The 14,331-nt window shown below is 44.1% G+C and overlaps 1 protein-coding gene across 1 annotated transcript in view; it reads left to right on the forward strand.

Moving 5' to 3' along the window:
• The window catches only part of LOC126143133 (disks large homolog 5-like), an 86,252-nt gene that overhangs the window by 49,906 nt on the left and 22,015 nt on the right, over nucleotides 1-14,331 (forward strand). Inside the window, exon 6 of the mRNA XM_049915342.1 lies at nucleotides 5,255-5,455. Coding sequence (XP_049771299.1) covers nucleotides 5,255-5,455 — 201 coding nt within the window. The remainder of the gene's footprint in view (nucleotides 1-5,254; nucleotides 5,456-14,331) is intronic.

Raw genomic sequence — 14,331 nt, forward strand, 5'->3', positions numbered from 1 at the left:
AAGGGCATGGCCGACTTCATTCCCCATCCTTTCCTAATCCGATGAGACTGATGACCTCGCTATTTGGTGCCTTCCCCCAAATCAACCCCCCCCCCCCCCTCTCCCCCTTCTCAGCAGAGATATCCCTCATAACATTTTGTTCTCTGAATTGTCGTTTCAGTTTGGCCTGTGCAAACTCGGTTGCATTCAGATTGCAGTTGTATGGTGGCAACTAAATAAAATTTAATGAAAACAAAATATGATCCCTTTCCACAAAACAAATAATTAACAAACTTTATACTCAACACCCCTTCTGGCTGCGTTTCTGCCATTCACAAAATCAAGCTGACTCGGACATAAGTTGCAAATTCCCGTATTGCACAAACTTTCTCGTGTATACATTTGCATAGTTCTAATGAAATATCACATTCTCAGCTTATGTATGCCATCCCTCGATCCCTCCATCCCTCGATCCCTCCATCCCTCGATCCCTCCATCCCTCGATCCCTCCATCCCTCGATCCCTCCATCCCTCGATCCCTCGATCCCTCGATCCCCCCCATCCTTCGATCCCCCCCATCCCTCGATCCCCCCCCATCCCTCGATCCCCCCCCCATCCCTCGATCCCCCCCCATCCCTCGATCCCCCCCCATCCCTCGATCCCCCCCATCCCTCGATCCCCCCCCATCCCTCGATCCCCCCCCATCCCTCGATCCCCCCCCATCCCTTGATCCCCCCCCATCCCTCGATCCCCCCCCATCCCTCGATCCCCCCCCCCATCCCTCGATCCCCCCCCCCATCCCTCGATCCCCCCCCCATCCCTCGATTTCCCCCCCCATCCCTCGATCCCCCCCCATCCCTCGATCCCCCCCATCCCTCGATCCCCCCCATCCCTCGATCCCCCCCCCCCATCCCTCGATCCCCCCCCCATCCCTCGATCCCCCCCCCCCATCCTCGATCCCCCCCCCATCCCTCGATCCCCCCCCCCCCATCCCTCGATCCCCCCTCGGCTGTAGTTTCAGTTCATACAAAAGATGAATACTTTACGGTCCGTAATTCAGTTTCACAATGCCAGCGCCGTTACTGTTTGTTTTAAATAAAAGTTTGTATCTCCAGAAGTATGGAGGTTATTGATTTGAAAATTTAACACTATGGTTGTGTTATCAATAGAATTTGGTATACAAAGTATGAAATAGATTAATATTTAATAGTACTACTTAGATTCGTAGAGGGTATGAGGAATGTATTGCATGCAGCTTTAGTCAAGGACATGGCTCGCACGTCCCAGTAGCCAGAGTGTGTGAGAAACAAAATCTGCTCTCCTCATGGCTCCATGCCAAGCTACGCTTTCAATGCAAGATGACAACTCGTAATACAAGGGAGGATTGAAAAGTTTCGGAATCACCACAAGAGTTCAGCACTATTACAACACATATCACATATATTCATTGGACTGTTGCCTGTAAACACGTGCCACATCAGTACTCTTGGGGAAAAAACTGTTGTGGTAATGTGGCTCTGTTGTTGTTCCTGCAAAGTAATTTGCGAAGAGTAAAAAATTGAGATTCGAGCAGTTATTAAGTACTTTGTACAGAAAGGTATGAAAGCAAAGGCATTGATGCCGATTTCCAGAATACACTGGAGGACTCTGCTTCTTCATATACAACAGTTGCCAAGTGGACAAATGAATTTACATTCGGTCAGGAGTGCTTAGATGATCCGCGCAATGGTCAGCCGAGACGTCATTACTCCAGAAATAATTGCAAAAGCACACAAATTGGTCACAGAGGATTCAAAGCGTGTGAAATTGCTCACGCTTGCCAGATGTCATCTGAAAGGGCATATCGTATTTTAACTGAAGAATTAGAAATGAAAGAATTATCTGCAAGATGGGTGCCGTGACTCTTGACGCTGGATCAAAAACGCACGAGAATGGACATATCAGAACAATGTTTGGCCTGTTTGAAGAGAAACGAACAGGATTTTTTCACCGGTTTGTGACCACAGATGAAACTTGGGTGCACTACTATACCTCAGAGACAAAAACAGCAGTCAAAGCAGTGGAAACGTGCCGATTCTCCGCCACTCCTTCCGGTCGTGGCATTAGTGTTCTAGGAAGCAAAAGGGATCCTGTTTGTACTTGTAGATTATCTCCCCACTGGGCAAAAAGTTACTGAAGAATACTATGCTAACATCCTGGACAAATTGCAACAAAAAGACCGAGGAGGAAAGTTAGCAAGGAAGAAAGTGATCTTCCCTCAAGACAATGCGCATCCGCACACATGTACCATCACCATGGCAAAATTACACAAACTAAGGCATTAATTGTTGCCACACCTGCCTTATTCACCTGATGTAGCTCCACTGGACTTCCATATCTTACAAAAACTGAAACTTTTTCTTGGTGGATGAAGCTTCACTTTAAATGAAGAATTGATGGCCGGAATTGGCAACTGTTTTGCAGGCCTGTAGGAAACTCATTTTTGAGATGGGATCAAGGCAATGGAACATCGTTGGACCCAGTGCATTAACCTACAAGGAGACTACACTGAAAAATAACAAACATTTCAGTGATGTAAGTACTTTTTTTTTCTATTTCGTTCTGAGAACTTCTCAAACTGCCCTCGTAACTTGCTGTGGTACAATCAGATGGCAATTTCTCGTTGTGCCTACTGATATGCTGTACAGGGCTGTTCACGACACAGTCCATCAACCACAGGTATTGTTGATGAGCAGCGGACATGTTGAGCATTTACAGTAATGCTGCAGGCTAAAGCAATGAACTAAAATTTGTACTGTACTGAAATTGGAATCCTGGGTTTCCTGCTCACTACACAGACGTGCTGATGTTATGCCAAAGTTGCCGCTGCTACCAGAGCTGCAGTGAATACTCTTGTAATCTCCCTCCCATATACAAATTCCAGTTCACACCTCAGCCCATTGCTATTCCACTTCTAAACTCGCGTCAGTATTGCAGAGGCTCTCCAATATTGGAATAGTGCCTTGGCAGTGAGTGAAATGGGATTAATCCTGCCTGTACATCGTGTAAGTTGATGTTTCTGCCTCAGCCTATATCATTACTGTAGATATAGGTGAGGAACATAAACTGTATGTGATTAATCTTGAGTGCTTGTTATAAAGATAATCTTTACTGAAAATTGATTGTTGTGCTAAGTATTGCTTTTATAACAATGAAAACAATTTTTGATAATGGAATGTAATTGAATAGATAAGATTTACTCGTCAACCAGTGGCAGAACACAGATGGAACACAGCATCTTTCCTTTCCATCCCGTCCGTCAAGTCTTCCCTGACACGCAGTTCTGGGTGATTTTCCCCAAATCTGTGCCTTTTCCTGGACCTCTCCAGTCCTTTTCCTTCGCCTCTCTTCCTTCCCCTTCAGCTCTTCTGCCTATAGGAGCAGCCTCTGCCTCTGAAAGCTTGCCTAGCAACCTAATTATTGCTTTTGTATCGTACAAAGTGCTATCTGTTGGTTATTTTGCACACTTTTTGGTTTCAATAAAACCCTATGTCATTTCAAGCATGTGTAAATTTTTACATCACTACCTATGTTATTTTGCAAAGTATTGAATTTTCAAGTGTTAAGACTTTTGGCTAACCCTGTATTATTAATAATTAATGTGTACTGCTCTTCTGAGTCGGCACCAATTCACGGGAGAAATCGTATACAAAATAATAAAAACGTGTCACTGAACAATTATTACTGTCAGTCGTGACTAATGCGTGTGGCCAGTGGTTGAAAATACTGCTACAGTTGTAAGAGTCTTTTATTTAACACACGACCAGTTTTGAGCTATTAATATGCCCATCTTCAGTTGTCGTACTGGAAACAGTAAGAGACTGGAAATAATTTTTACACTCGGAAAACGCACAAAGACAACAAAAAATCCATAAATTTAAAAACTGGCGGTCGGGCTAGGTGCCGCGAAACGTAAATCGGTGCCAAAGTGACGTCGGGCAGCACTACGGAAGACTGCCCGGGTAAAGAAATGTGTAAATAATACCGGAACACTTACGCTCGGTACTGTGACCCCGAGGGCCGTGTCGGACGAGTAGAAGACGTGGTGTGCTTCCGATGGGCGCAGGTAATACGTTACATAAATTTTATGTCACAGCTTCCACTCAGTTTTACTACAGTTCTGTGCTGCCTCGGTCGACATCTTTCTTTACCGTGTGTAATGCACTGTTAACATTTTTTGTGTAATGTTTTTTAATGTAAATCACCAATTCAGATTGGGAATGGCCGGGCTAGTGGTCTCGCGTTCTTCTTCCCGCCAATAGATGGCAGTACTTTTGCCACTCTGGTTTACCAGTTTGCTTCCTCCTTCGTGCCTGCTCTACTCCGAGCTGTGCACTCGTTGGTAGCACACGGCATCTTGTACTCGCCACTGTGGCTCTCGGAGTCACTGCACCGAGTGTAAGTGTTCTGGTATTCTGTGCATATTTCTTTACCCGGACAGTCTTCCGTAGTACTGTCTTGTGTTACTTTGGCATTGACTTAGGTTTCACAGCACCTGGCCCAACCAACAATTTATAAATGTTTTCAAATTTATGGATTTTTATGTTTGCTGCTTGTAAAAATTATCTCCTATAACTTCCTATTTTCAGTACGACACCTGAAGAAGTGGTCGTGTGGTAAATAAAATGACCTTGCAACTGTGGCAGTATTTTCAGCCTCTGGTATAATTCTCAGTTGTGGATGTTCCTCCGACAGGATTGATTGTAGTGCGTGTGGATTAAGTTTTGAGAACAAGAGTCGGTAATATTTAGTATCGATATATTTTAGGTCGGCACCGTAACTGGCGAGCTTTTAAAATTACCGTAGTTTTACAGGATTGTGCTACCTGACCACGAAATTGTTCCACTTGACCTCCTGTAGGCATTACCGGAAACGTGCAGTGGTGTTACAGTAAACAACTAGAGTTGTGATTAAGAAAAGTGCATCACACTGTGAATTGATTTAAGACAGTTGTGCATATACTGTCAAGTGATTCAGCATGTCCTCAGGAAATATCACGGTGAGATCTCGTGATAAGCTGACTACAGTGCCGTCACCCTCAGGTGCAATAATATTGTTTGACTAATACTACTGATAAGGTTGTCGATAGACTGTTTAGTGGGCAGTGACAGCTGTCCTTATACCAGGGATGTTGCAGCTGTGTCAGATATTTAGCACGGTAGCTGGAAAGAAAGCAAATCAATTTGTAATTATATACTTGAATTTTTTGCAATGTAAATGTTCTGTCCATTTTCAGCACGCATTATCAGATTCAGCAGACATAGAAGTTGTAAGAGAATGGGCAAAGCTTCAAGTTACGAGACAGACTAGTGATATAGTCTGCCGTTCACTGAAGGAAATCATTTCGGCTGGTAGCTCACTTCGTTGCGACAGAGACTTTCTCCGTGTTGTTCTACTTGATGCTGAAAAGAAACTTAATGCACTTGATGAAAGATATGTAAGTATTAGCTTTTGTCCTACATACACATTACATATGTAAGCTGAAATAATATACCATTGGACATATGCAGTGCATAGTTCTAGTAAGTAACTACTAAAGCACTGAGTGGTCTGTATTTCCAAATACTTACTTCTATTCTTTCAAAGTGTTGTTGTTGTTGTTGTTGCCGCAGTCTTCAGTCCAGAGACTGGTTTGATGCAGCTCTCCATACTGCTCTATCCTACGCAACCGTCGTCATCTCTGAGTAACTACTGCAACCTACATCCTTCTGCGATTTTTACCCTCCATGCTTCCCTCCAATACTAAATTAGTGATCCTGTGATACCTCAGAAGGTGTCCTACCAACCGATCCCTTCTTCTAGTCAGGTTGTGCCACAAATTTCTCTTCTCCCCAATTCTATTCAGTACCTCCTCATTAGTTACGTGATATACCCACCTAATCTTGAGCATTCTTCTGTAGCACCACATTTCGTAGGCTTCTATTCTCTTTTTGTCTAAACTATTTATTGTCCATGTTTCACCTCCGTACATGGCTACACTCCATACGAATATTTTCAGGAAAAAAGACTTCCTGACACTTAAATCTGTACCGATGTTAACAAATTTCTCTTCTTCAGAAACACTTCCCTTGCCATTGCCAGTCTACATTTTATATCCTCTCTATTTTGACCATTGTCAGTTATTTTGCTCCGCAAATAGCAAAACTCATCTACCACTTAGTGTCAAGTTTCCTAGTCTAATTCCCTCAGCATCACCTGATTTTATTCGACTAAACTCCATTATCCTTGTTTCGCTTTTGTTGACGTTAATCTTAAATCATCCTTTCAAGACACTGTCCATTCCGTTCAGCTGCTCTTCCAGGTCCTTTGCTGTCTCTGACAGAATTACAATGTCATCTGTGAACCTTAAAGTTTTTATATCTTCTCCATGGATTTTAATACCTACTCCGAATTTTTCTTTTGTTTCCTTTACTGCTTGCTCAATATACAGATTGAATAACATTGGGGATAGGTTACAACCCTGTCTCACTCCCTTCCCAACCACTACTCCCCTTTCATGCCCTTAGACTCTTATAACTGCCATCTGGTTTCTGCACAAATTGTAAAAGCCTTTTGCTCCCTGTATTTTACCACGGCCACCTTCAGGATTTGAATGAGTATTCCAGTCAACATTGTCAAAAGCTTTCTCTAAGTGTAAAAATGCTAGAAATGTAGGTTTGCCTTTCCTTAACTTATCTTCCGAGATAAGTCGTAGGGTCAGTATTGCCCCCCCCCCCCCCCCTCTCTCTCTCTCTCTCTCTCTCTCTCTCTCTCTCTCTCTCTCTCTCTCTCTCTTTCATCCACTGTGCTGCTACCTCTGGTTGTTACGGGAGGTGGAGGGTAAAGTGTTGTCGCTCCGTCAACAGTGTTGCCATTCTTATTACTCCAGTTACACTGCTTATGAAATCTAGAAGAAATCAAAGGTGAGAGTCTATTTGCACCAGTGCCGATACTTTTGAATTTATTCACCATTCCTGCTGAATAGATGGCAAATGTTAGATTTGGGATGATGTCGTGCACTTGAGTAATCCAGTGCCTGTAAATATTGAAATATTCAACTTTTTAGCTTCTTGTGATTCCTTGTAAGGTCTACTGTATCATCACTCCTTTCAATACTTATTCCCATGTTAGCCATAATGGGGGGAATTGAGTATGGTTTGTAATAGACAGCATTTAACTAACTCACAAACACCTGTATATTTTATACTGTGTATTTTTCATGTAGATTTTACAAAATACTGCTCCATTTTCTCAAACAGAGATTTGTACCTCTCACAACTGTTTGTCCCAACCAGAGAAGGGACTGTCTAAAAAAGTAACAGAAAAATCATGGAAATTTGCTTTTTATTTTGCAGTACTGATTCTGACATATCAATGATTATACTGGTTGTTACATAAAACTGCAGTTGTTCTGTAATAAGTACATGCTGATTCTTAGAAGTCTTTGGAATGACCTTTTCACAAAATTCCTATCATGTACTAAGCAACATCACATCTTTAAATAGTGATCAGATATTAAAATACATTTACAGCAGTCTTCAAAAGTTACAGAAATCAGATAAGCTACACACAGTCCCCACAGCCTCAATGTGATCAGAGAATGGAAACGTGGTCCAAGTAGTCTGTGTTCTTATCATCTGTGAAACTAAGTTCAACCGTGGGTGATTTTAAAGCACCTGTAATACATTCAGAAATGGTGACGTTGGTTTATCTGTCAATTCTCTACAAGCTCTTGCAAATACATATACTTCCTAATCCAAGATACTTACCTGCTATAAACTTCCAGCTTCATTTCACATTCTGATATATCACTGGTACATGTGGACAGGTAGGCATCATATTTCTGTGTGTTTGTGGCACAGACAATACAATAGTGTACGTGATTAGGTCCCTTAGCTGACAAAACTGGGAAGCTGTCACATCATAGTATAGGCACAACTGTTGTGGCATGACCAAAGATGTTGAGTCTGATCTGTGGGTGACCAATGATATTAGGTAAGCTATTAGTGCAATATTCACTGACATATATTTGTTATTCTCACTTGTGCTATCTTATTAAAAGTAGACGATCGAAACTCTTACATCATAAGACATGCTGCATGTAATATTAGAAACTACAGTACAAAGTCCATCTACAGAAAATTATGTTGGGCTTCTTAATGAGGTGTGCCAGTCAGTGTAGAAAATGAAATAATACTGATGTAGTAACAAATGGTATGACCCGCCAGGTTAGCAGAGAGTGCTAATGCGCTGCTTCCTGGGCTCAGGTAGACGCACCAGCCCCAGATCGAATCTGCCCAACGGATTAACGATGAGGGCTGGTGTGCCAGCGAGCCTGGATGTGGTTTTTAGGAGGTTTTCCACATCCCTCTAGGTGTAAACCAGACTGGTCCCCACGACCCACCTCAGTTAAGACACACAGACATTTGAAACGTGTTTGCACTCATTCATGATTTACACTAGATGCAGACAGCTGGGGTACACTGTGTCCTGGGGGGGTGGGGGGAGGGTTACGGGGTGGCGGCAGGAAGAGCCTCCGGCCAAATCAGATAGTCAGCACTCCAACTCTGTGAAAGGTGCGGGACAAGGTGCAAGCAATACTAAGTAACAAATGGTACATTAGAACCAGTTACAAATTTTATATACCATAGCCAGTACAGTTATTTCAACAATATATAACAGTACCGATGTTGGAATCTACAGGTGTTGTCTGAGGGAGGGGGACCTACTTTAGATTGCCTGTATGAGGAATCTAAATTACTGTAAAAGTCAATGCAGAAAGAAAGTATTAGCTACTGTTTTGTGGAAGATAGCCTCATTTACAGCTTATATTTGAAAGTCTTGTAGTACCAGCTGATTCATAGCTCTTACATGATGTCATGTTACATGTACAAATGTAACATTCATTGTCTAAAAATATGCCGGGCATAGACGTGGGGCATATTAGTCACACTAAAAGCTAAAATCTCCATTGGTAAATTATTAACAGGAGGATCATATTTTCCTCAAAACTGTAGCTACTACTTCCATTTCGCATAAAGTTGTTGTTATAAGCTTTAATCGCCAATAATTGCGTGGATATTCAAACACACTCACTTGGAAACAATAGCTGGTTACATGACAACAACTCAGTATCTCTCATTCGACTGCCGTGCCGTGCCGTGACACGCGGCCAGCGCCGTTCGTAGCTAGGTGGCGCTCCCACGCTCAGCCGAGTTGCGGAGCGCCTCTATCACCATTTGCGCGTGCTGTCGTGGCGGCACTGTTAAATGTCGTGGCACTGTCACAACACTTTTCTCCCCTTGAAAAAAAAAACACTCACTTCCTTGGAGACATGGACAGTGAGGAGACATCCGTGGCCTCTTGTGAGGCCCCGAGAACATCCCACGGAGAGACACGAGAGTATGGTCGAAAATGTCCAGGACGGAAGCTCGTCCGTGGAACGTGCCTCCTGGACGAGATGATGGGTGAAAACTCCGGAGCAGCATCCGTAGGTGTCGTGGACCTGGGGGTGTGCTCCAGCGAGATGGGTCCCGGAGAAGGCGGCGTATTCTGAAGCGGTAGAGACGTCTGCTGCATAAACACGTACGGTAGATCGGCAGCAGCTACAGGACTGGCTTCTCGGGCTGGTGGAGGCGAAGGAAGGGGCGGTGGAACCGGCGTGGCAAGACAAGGCGCCGACTGCAAATGAGCCTTCAGGCGGACAAAAGCCTGCTCACACTCGTCGGACCAACAGAAAGGGACGTTTTTGCGTAACAGCTGATCAGAGGATGAGCTACCGCCGCTGCGGATGGATTGAATTTGTGATAATAAGCAATCTTGCCTAGAAACGCCTGAAGTTCTTTGACCGTAGACGGCCGGAGTAGAGGGTTAATGGCCGCAACGTGCTGACGTAGAAGACGTATACCCTCACGGGACAAGTGGAAACCAAGATACACAATGGAGGGTTGGAAGAACTGTGACTTGTCCAGATTGCACTTCAACCCAGCCGAATGCAAAACCCGAAACAGTGAACGCAAATTGCGAAGGTTCTCCTCAGTGGAGGCCCCCATGACAACAATGTCATCCAGATAGTTGATGCAGCCGGGAACGGAAGCCGTGAGCTGTTCCAAAAACCGCTGAAAAATGGCCGGCACGCTAACGACGCCAAATGGTAATCGCTGGTACTGATACAACCCACAAGGAGTGTTGATGACGAGAAATTCCTTGGAAGAAGCATCCAACGGCAACTGATGGTACGCCTCCGATAAGTCAAGTTTGGAAAAGAGCTGGCCCCCAGTGAGCTTGGTAAATAACTCCTCAGGACGGGGAAGAGGAGAAATGTCAGTGAGGCTCTGAGCGTTGACAGTGGCTTTAAAATCGCCACACAATCGCAGACTCCCGTTGGGTTTAGAAACCACCACGATTGGCGATGCCCATTCGCTGGAGGTAACAGGAAGGAGAATCCCTGAAGCTGTTAACCTGTCTATCCCAACCTCGACAGGTGCACGCAACGCCACCGGAATAGGGTGTGCCCGGAAAAAATTAGGGCGAGCTGTAGGTTTAAGAGTAATGTGGGCTTCAAAATCCTTGGCACGACCCAGACCAGCAGAGAACACGGACGGAAATTCAGAACACAATCCATCCAGCTGTTGATACGGAATATCCTCAGAGATGAGGTGCTCATCATCATCAACGGAGAACCCGAACAACTGGAAAGAATCATAACCGAACAGGTTTTCAGTGCCCGCATGATCCACCACATAAAACGTGAGGGGCCTAACAACAGACTTGTAGGCAGTGGAAGCATCGAACTGGCCAACGATAGGAATTTTCTGTTTATTATAAGTTCTCAGATTTCGCGTAACTGGAGACAAGGGAGGGGAGCCCAACTCCAAATACGTGCGAGAATTAATGAGAGTTACTGCAGAGCCAGTGTCCACTTGCATGCGAATGTCTTTATCCAGAACACGAACAGTAACAAACAACTTATTTGTTTGAGAAAGCACACAGTTAACATCCGTGTCCGATGCCTCGTCCTCGTCGACAGGAACTTTAGGGGACCGACATACAGAAGCAATGTGGCCTTTTTTCCTACACGAATTACATGTGGCCCAACGTTTCGGACACGTGGCCCCGTCATGCTGTGCGAAACAACGTGGACGAGAAGGAAGTGCGGAACGAACCTGTTTCTGCGGTTGCTGTTTTTGCTGTGAGCGTCGCGGCCCAACGCGACGTTGTTTACGTGAGTGAACCGCCGCCACATCTTCGTTCCCCTGTGAAACAGGCAAATTGTCCGTGTCGAAAGTTGACTGTACAGACGTTCAATCCCGTCTCCAGCCATCCTGATTTAGGTTTTCCGTGATTTCCCTAAATCGTTCCAGGCAAATGCTGGGATGGTTCCTTTGAAAGGGCACGGCCGATTTCCTTCCCAATCCTTCCCTAACCCGAGCTTGCGCTCCGTCTCTAATGACCCCGTTGTCGACGGGACGTTAAACACTACCCACCACCACCTTGACTGTACAGCGCCTCCGTCACACCACACGTCTATTTGCGCGCCAGCAGTGTGAGACACTTCAAAGGATTGAGCGATGCTTAGAACTTCAGACAATGACGGGTTTGGCAGTTGTAGGGCACGTTGTCTAACTTCTTTATCAGGAGCAAGCCCTAGAATAGCATCCCTAACCATTGAATCAGCATAAGACTCGTGTTGAGTGTCCGTGACAAACTGACTCAGACCGTGTAGTTCCGCCACCCGAGCCCGGTAAGATTGATTGGGCTGTTTACGACCCCGGTAGAACGCCACGCGGGCGGCAACGATGTGGGTGTTTCTGCGGTAATAGTTAGACAATGAGTCACACATTTCTTGGAGGGACAGAGAGGCAGGTTCCCGCAGAGGGGCTAACTGAGATAGCAGCTGATAGATCCGTGGGGAAATCCAAGATAGAAATAACGAATTAAACATAGGAGTGTCGACAACGCCGAAAGCCGAGAAGTGTTGCCGCAAACGCTTCTCATAATCCTCCCAGTCTTCAGCGGCCTCGTCGTAAGGAGGGAACGGAGGCGGAGAAGAGGAAGACAGACGATGAGTAAGCGACGTCGACAACACCTGAACAGCAGCCGTCAACTGTGTTTGCTGTTCAATGAGTGCTTGCATAAGCTGTTCCGTGTCTGCCCCGTCACGAACACACAAATCCACAACGCAGTGAAAATATCCGACCTCGTCGCCAAAAAGTGTTATAACCTTTAATCACCAATAATTGTGTGGATATTCAAACACACTCACTTAGAAACAATAGCTAGTTACATGATAACAACTCAGTATCTCTCATTCGACTGCCGTGCTGTGACATGCGGCCGGCGCTGTTCGTAGCTAGGTGGCGCTCCCGCGTTCAGCCGAGTTGCAGAGCGCCTCTATCGCCGTTTGCGCGTGCTGTCGTGGTGGCACTGTTAAATGTCGTGGCACTGTCACAACAGTTGTAGTGTGGTTTAGGTGGTCCGTACAGGCAATCCAAAGTAGGTCCCTTCTTCACATAACACTTGCAGGTTCCAATATCTGTACTGTAATACATTGTTGAAATGACTAATGACATGGTGCAACCAACTATGGTTTTCCTGTTTCATTATAACACTGCATGGTGAAAAAAGATTCACCTACTGTGTGTGTGTGTGTGTGTGTGTGTGTGTGTTTGAGGGAGCGAGAGATATTTATTTTAATACATCAGTATTATTTTATTTCCTAAACTTACTGGCACACCTCATTAAAAGGCTTCTGTGGTTGGACTGTACCACAATTTCTAATATTACACGTGACATAATATCTGATGTAAGAGTTTCAATCCTTTACTTCCAACAAGATAGCATGTGAGAGAATAACAAGCTTATGCCAGTGAATATTCCACCAGTACCTTACTTAATGTTATTGACCATCCACAGATAAGATCGTAAACATCTTCAGTCATACCATAACAGTTGTACCTATACTATGACATAGGAAGTTTGTTTTTGTCAGCTAAAGGACGTTATCACATACATTGTTGTATTGCCTTTGTGCCACATACGCACCAAAATAAGAAGCATACCTGTTCACATGTATCGACAATGTATTGGAGTGTGAAAAGAAGCTGGAAGCATAAGATATGTAAATAACTTGGGTTATAAAGTGTATGTATGTGCAAGATCTTGTCAACAATTGACGTATAAACCAATGTCACCATTTCTGAACGTGTTATGGGTGCTTGAACATGACCCAAGGATAATAAAAAGAATAGTCTACTTGGACCATGTTTTCATGCTCAAAACACTGGACTGAGTTTACCCTCTTCAAAACAACTGTGGAGCTCTGATTGTGTGCCTCTTCCTGTTGGTGTGGCCAGCAATGCAACATAACCAAAAAAAGGTTCATGCAGACATAAGATCAGCTGTGCAAGATGTCTTTAGTGCTTTTGAAAGTGAAACCTGCATTGCCAGTTTGTCAAAGGATAAGTTTTGGTCCTGTGTGAAATCCACCAATGGATCAAATTTATCATTTGTAGATAGCAACTGCACAAAAATGGAAGATGGAAAAATTCTAGAGTTAGAAACAGTTACTCAGATCACATGTTCTCCACATTCACTTCCGTGCACACATTGACATATATGCATGTGACACGTGTAAGCAGGAGTGTTTGTGGAATGGAAAACTAAGAGTCAGGAGGAGGGGGCGAGGGTCCAGTGGACATTATGAAACAACTATTAGATAATACCTGTAGCCTCTCTTAAAGTAGTTGATGACAGACCTGTGGAACAATGAAAAACCTGTGATTACACACACACACACACACACACACACACACACACACACACACACACACACACACACACACACACACACAAAATAAATATACATAATCTCCTGAATATTTATATCACTAACCTCAGTTTGTTGATTAATTATGGATCATGTTTCCCACGTATGACTTTCTGGAAATGAATATGTTGTCAGTGACTGTATATCCTCTAACACACAGTAAACAACTGTTTTTCGATATCTGAAGGAGCATGAGAAAATTATCATTTCCATAATTTTAGGGGCTCCGGACAGGTTGATATCTTAATTTCCATTCCCCCTCCCCCCCCCCCCCCCTCTAGTCATGGTCTACAGAATTTACCATTCCCAATAATAAATAAAACACGTATTATCTCCTTAGTTCTGGTTTATTCATTTGTTTCAACAAAACATTGTGCGAGTAACCATGTATACGAGGGGCATTTGAAAAGTCTGTGCATAAATAAAAGCTACTTATGTGTTTGGCGTAAACCTTTGTTTTTTGAAATAGTCTCCTTTTAGACTTATGCACTTCATCCAATGTGATT

This window comes from Schistocerca cancellata, unplaced genomic scaffold (assembly GCF_023864275.1).
Source record: "Schistocerca cancellata isolate TAMUIC-IGC-003103 unplaced genomic scaffold, iqSchCanc2.1 HiC_scaffold_782, whole genome shotgun sequence".
Taxonomy (NCBI): Eukaryota; Metazoa; Arthropoda; class Insecta; order Orthoptera; family Acrididae; genus Schistocerca; species Schistocerca cancellata.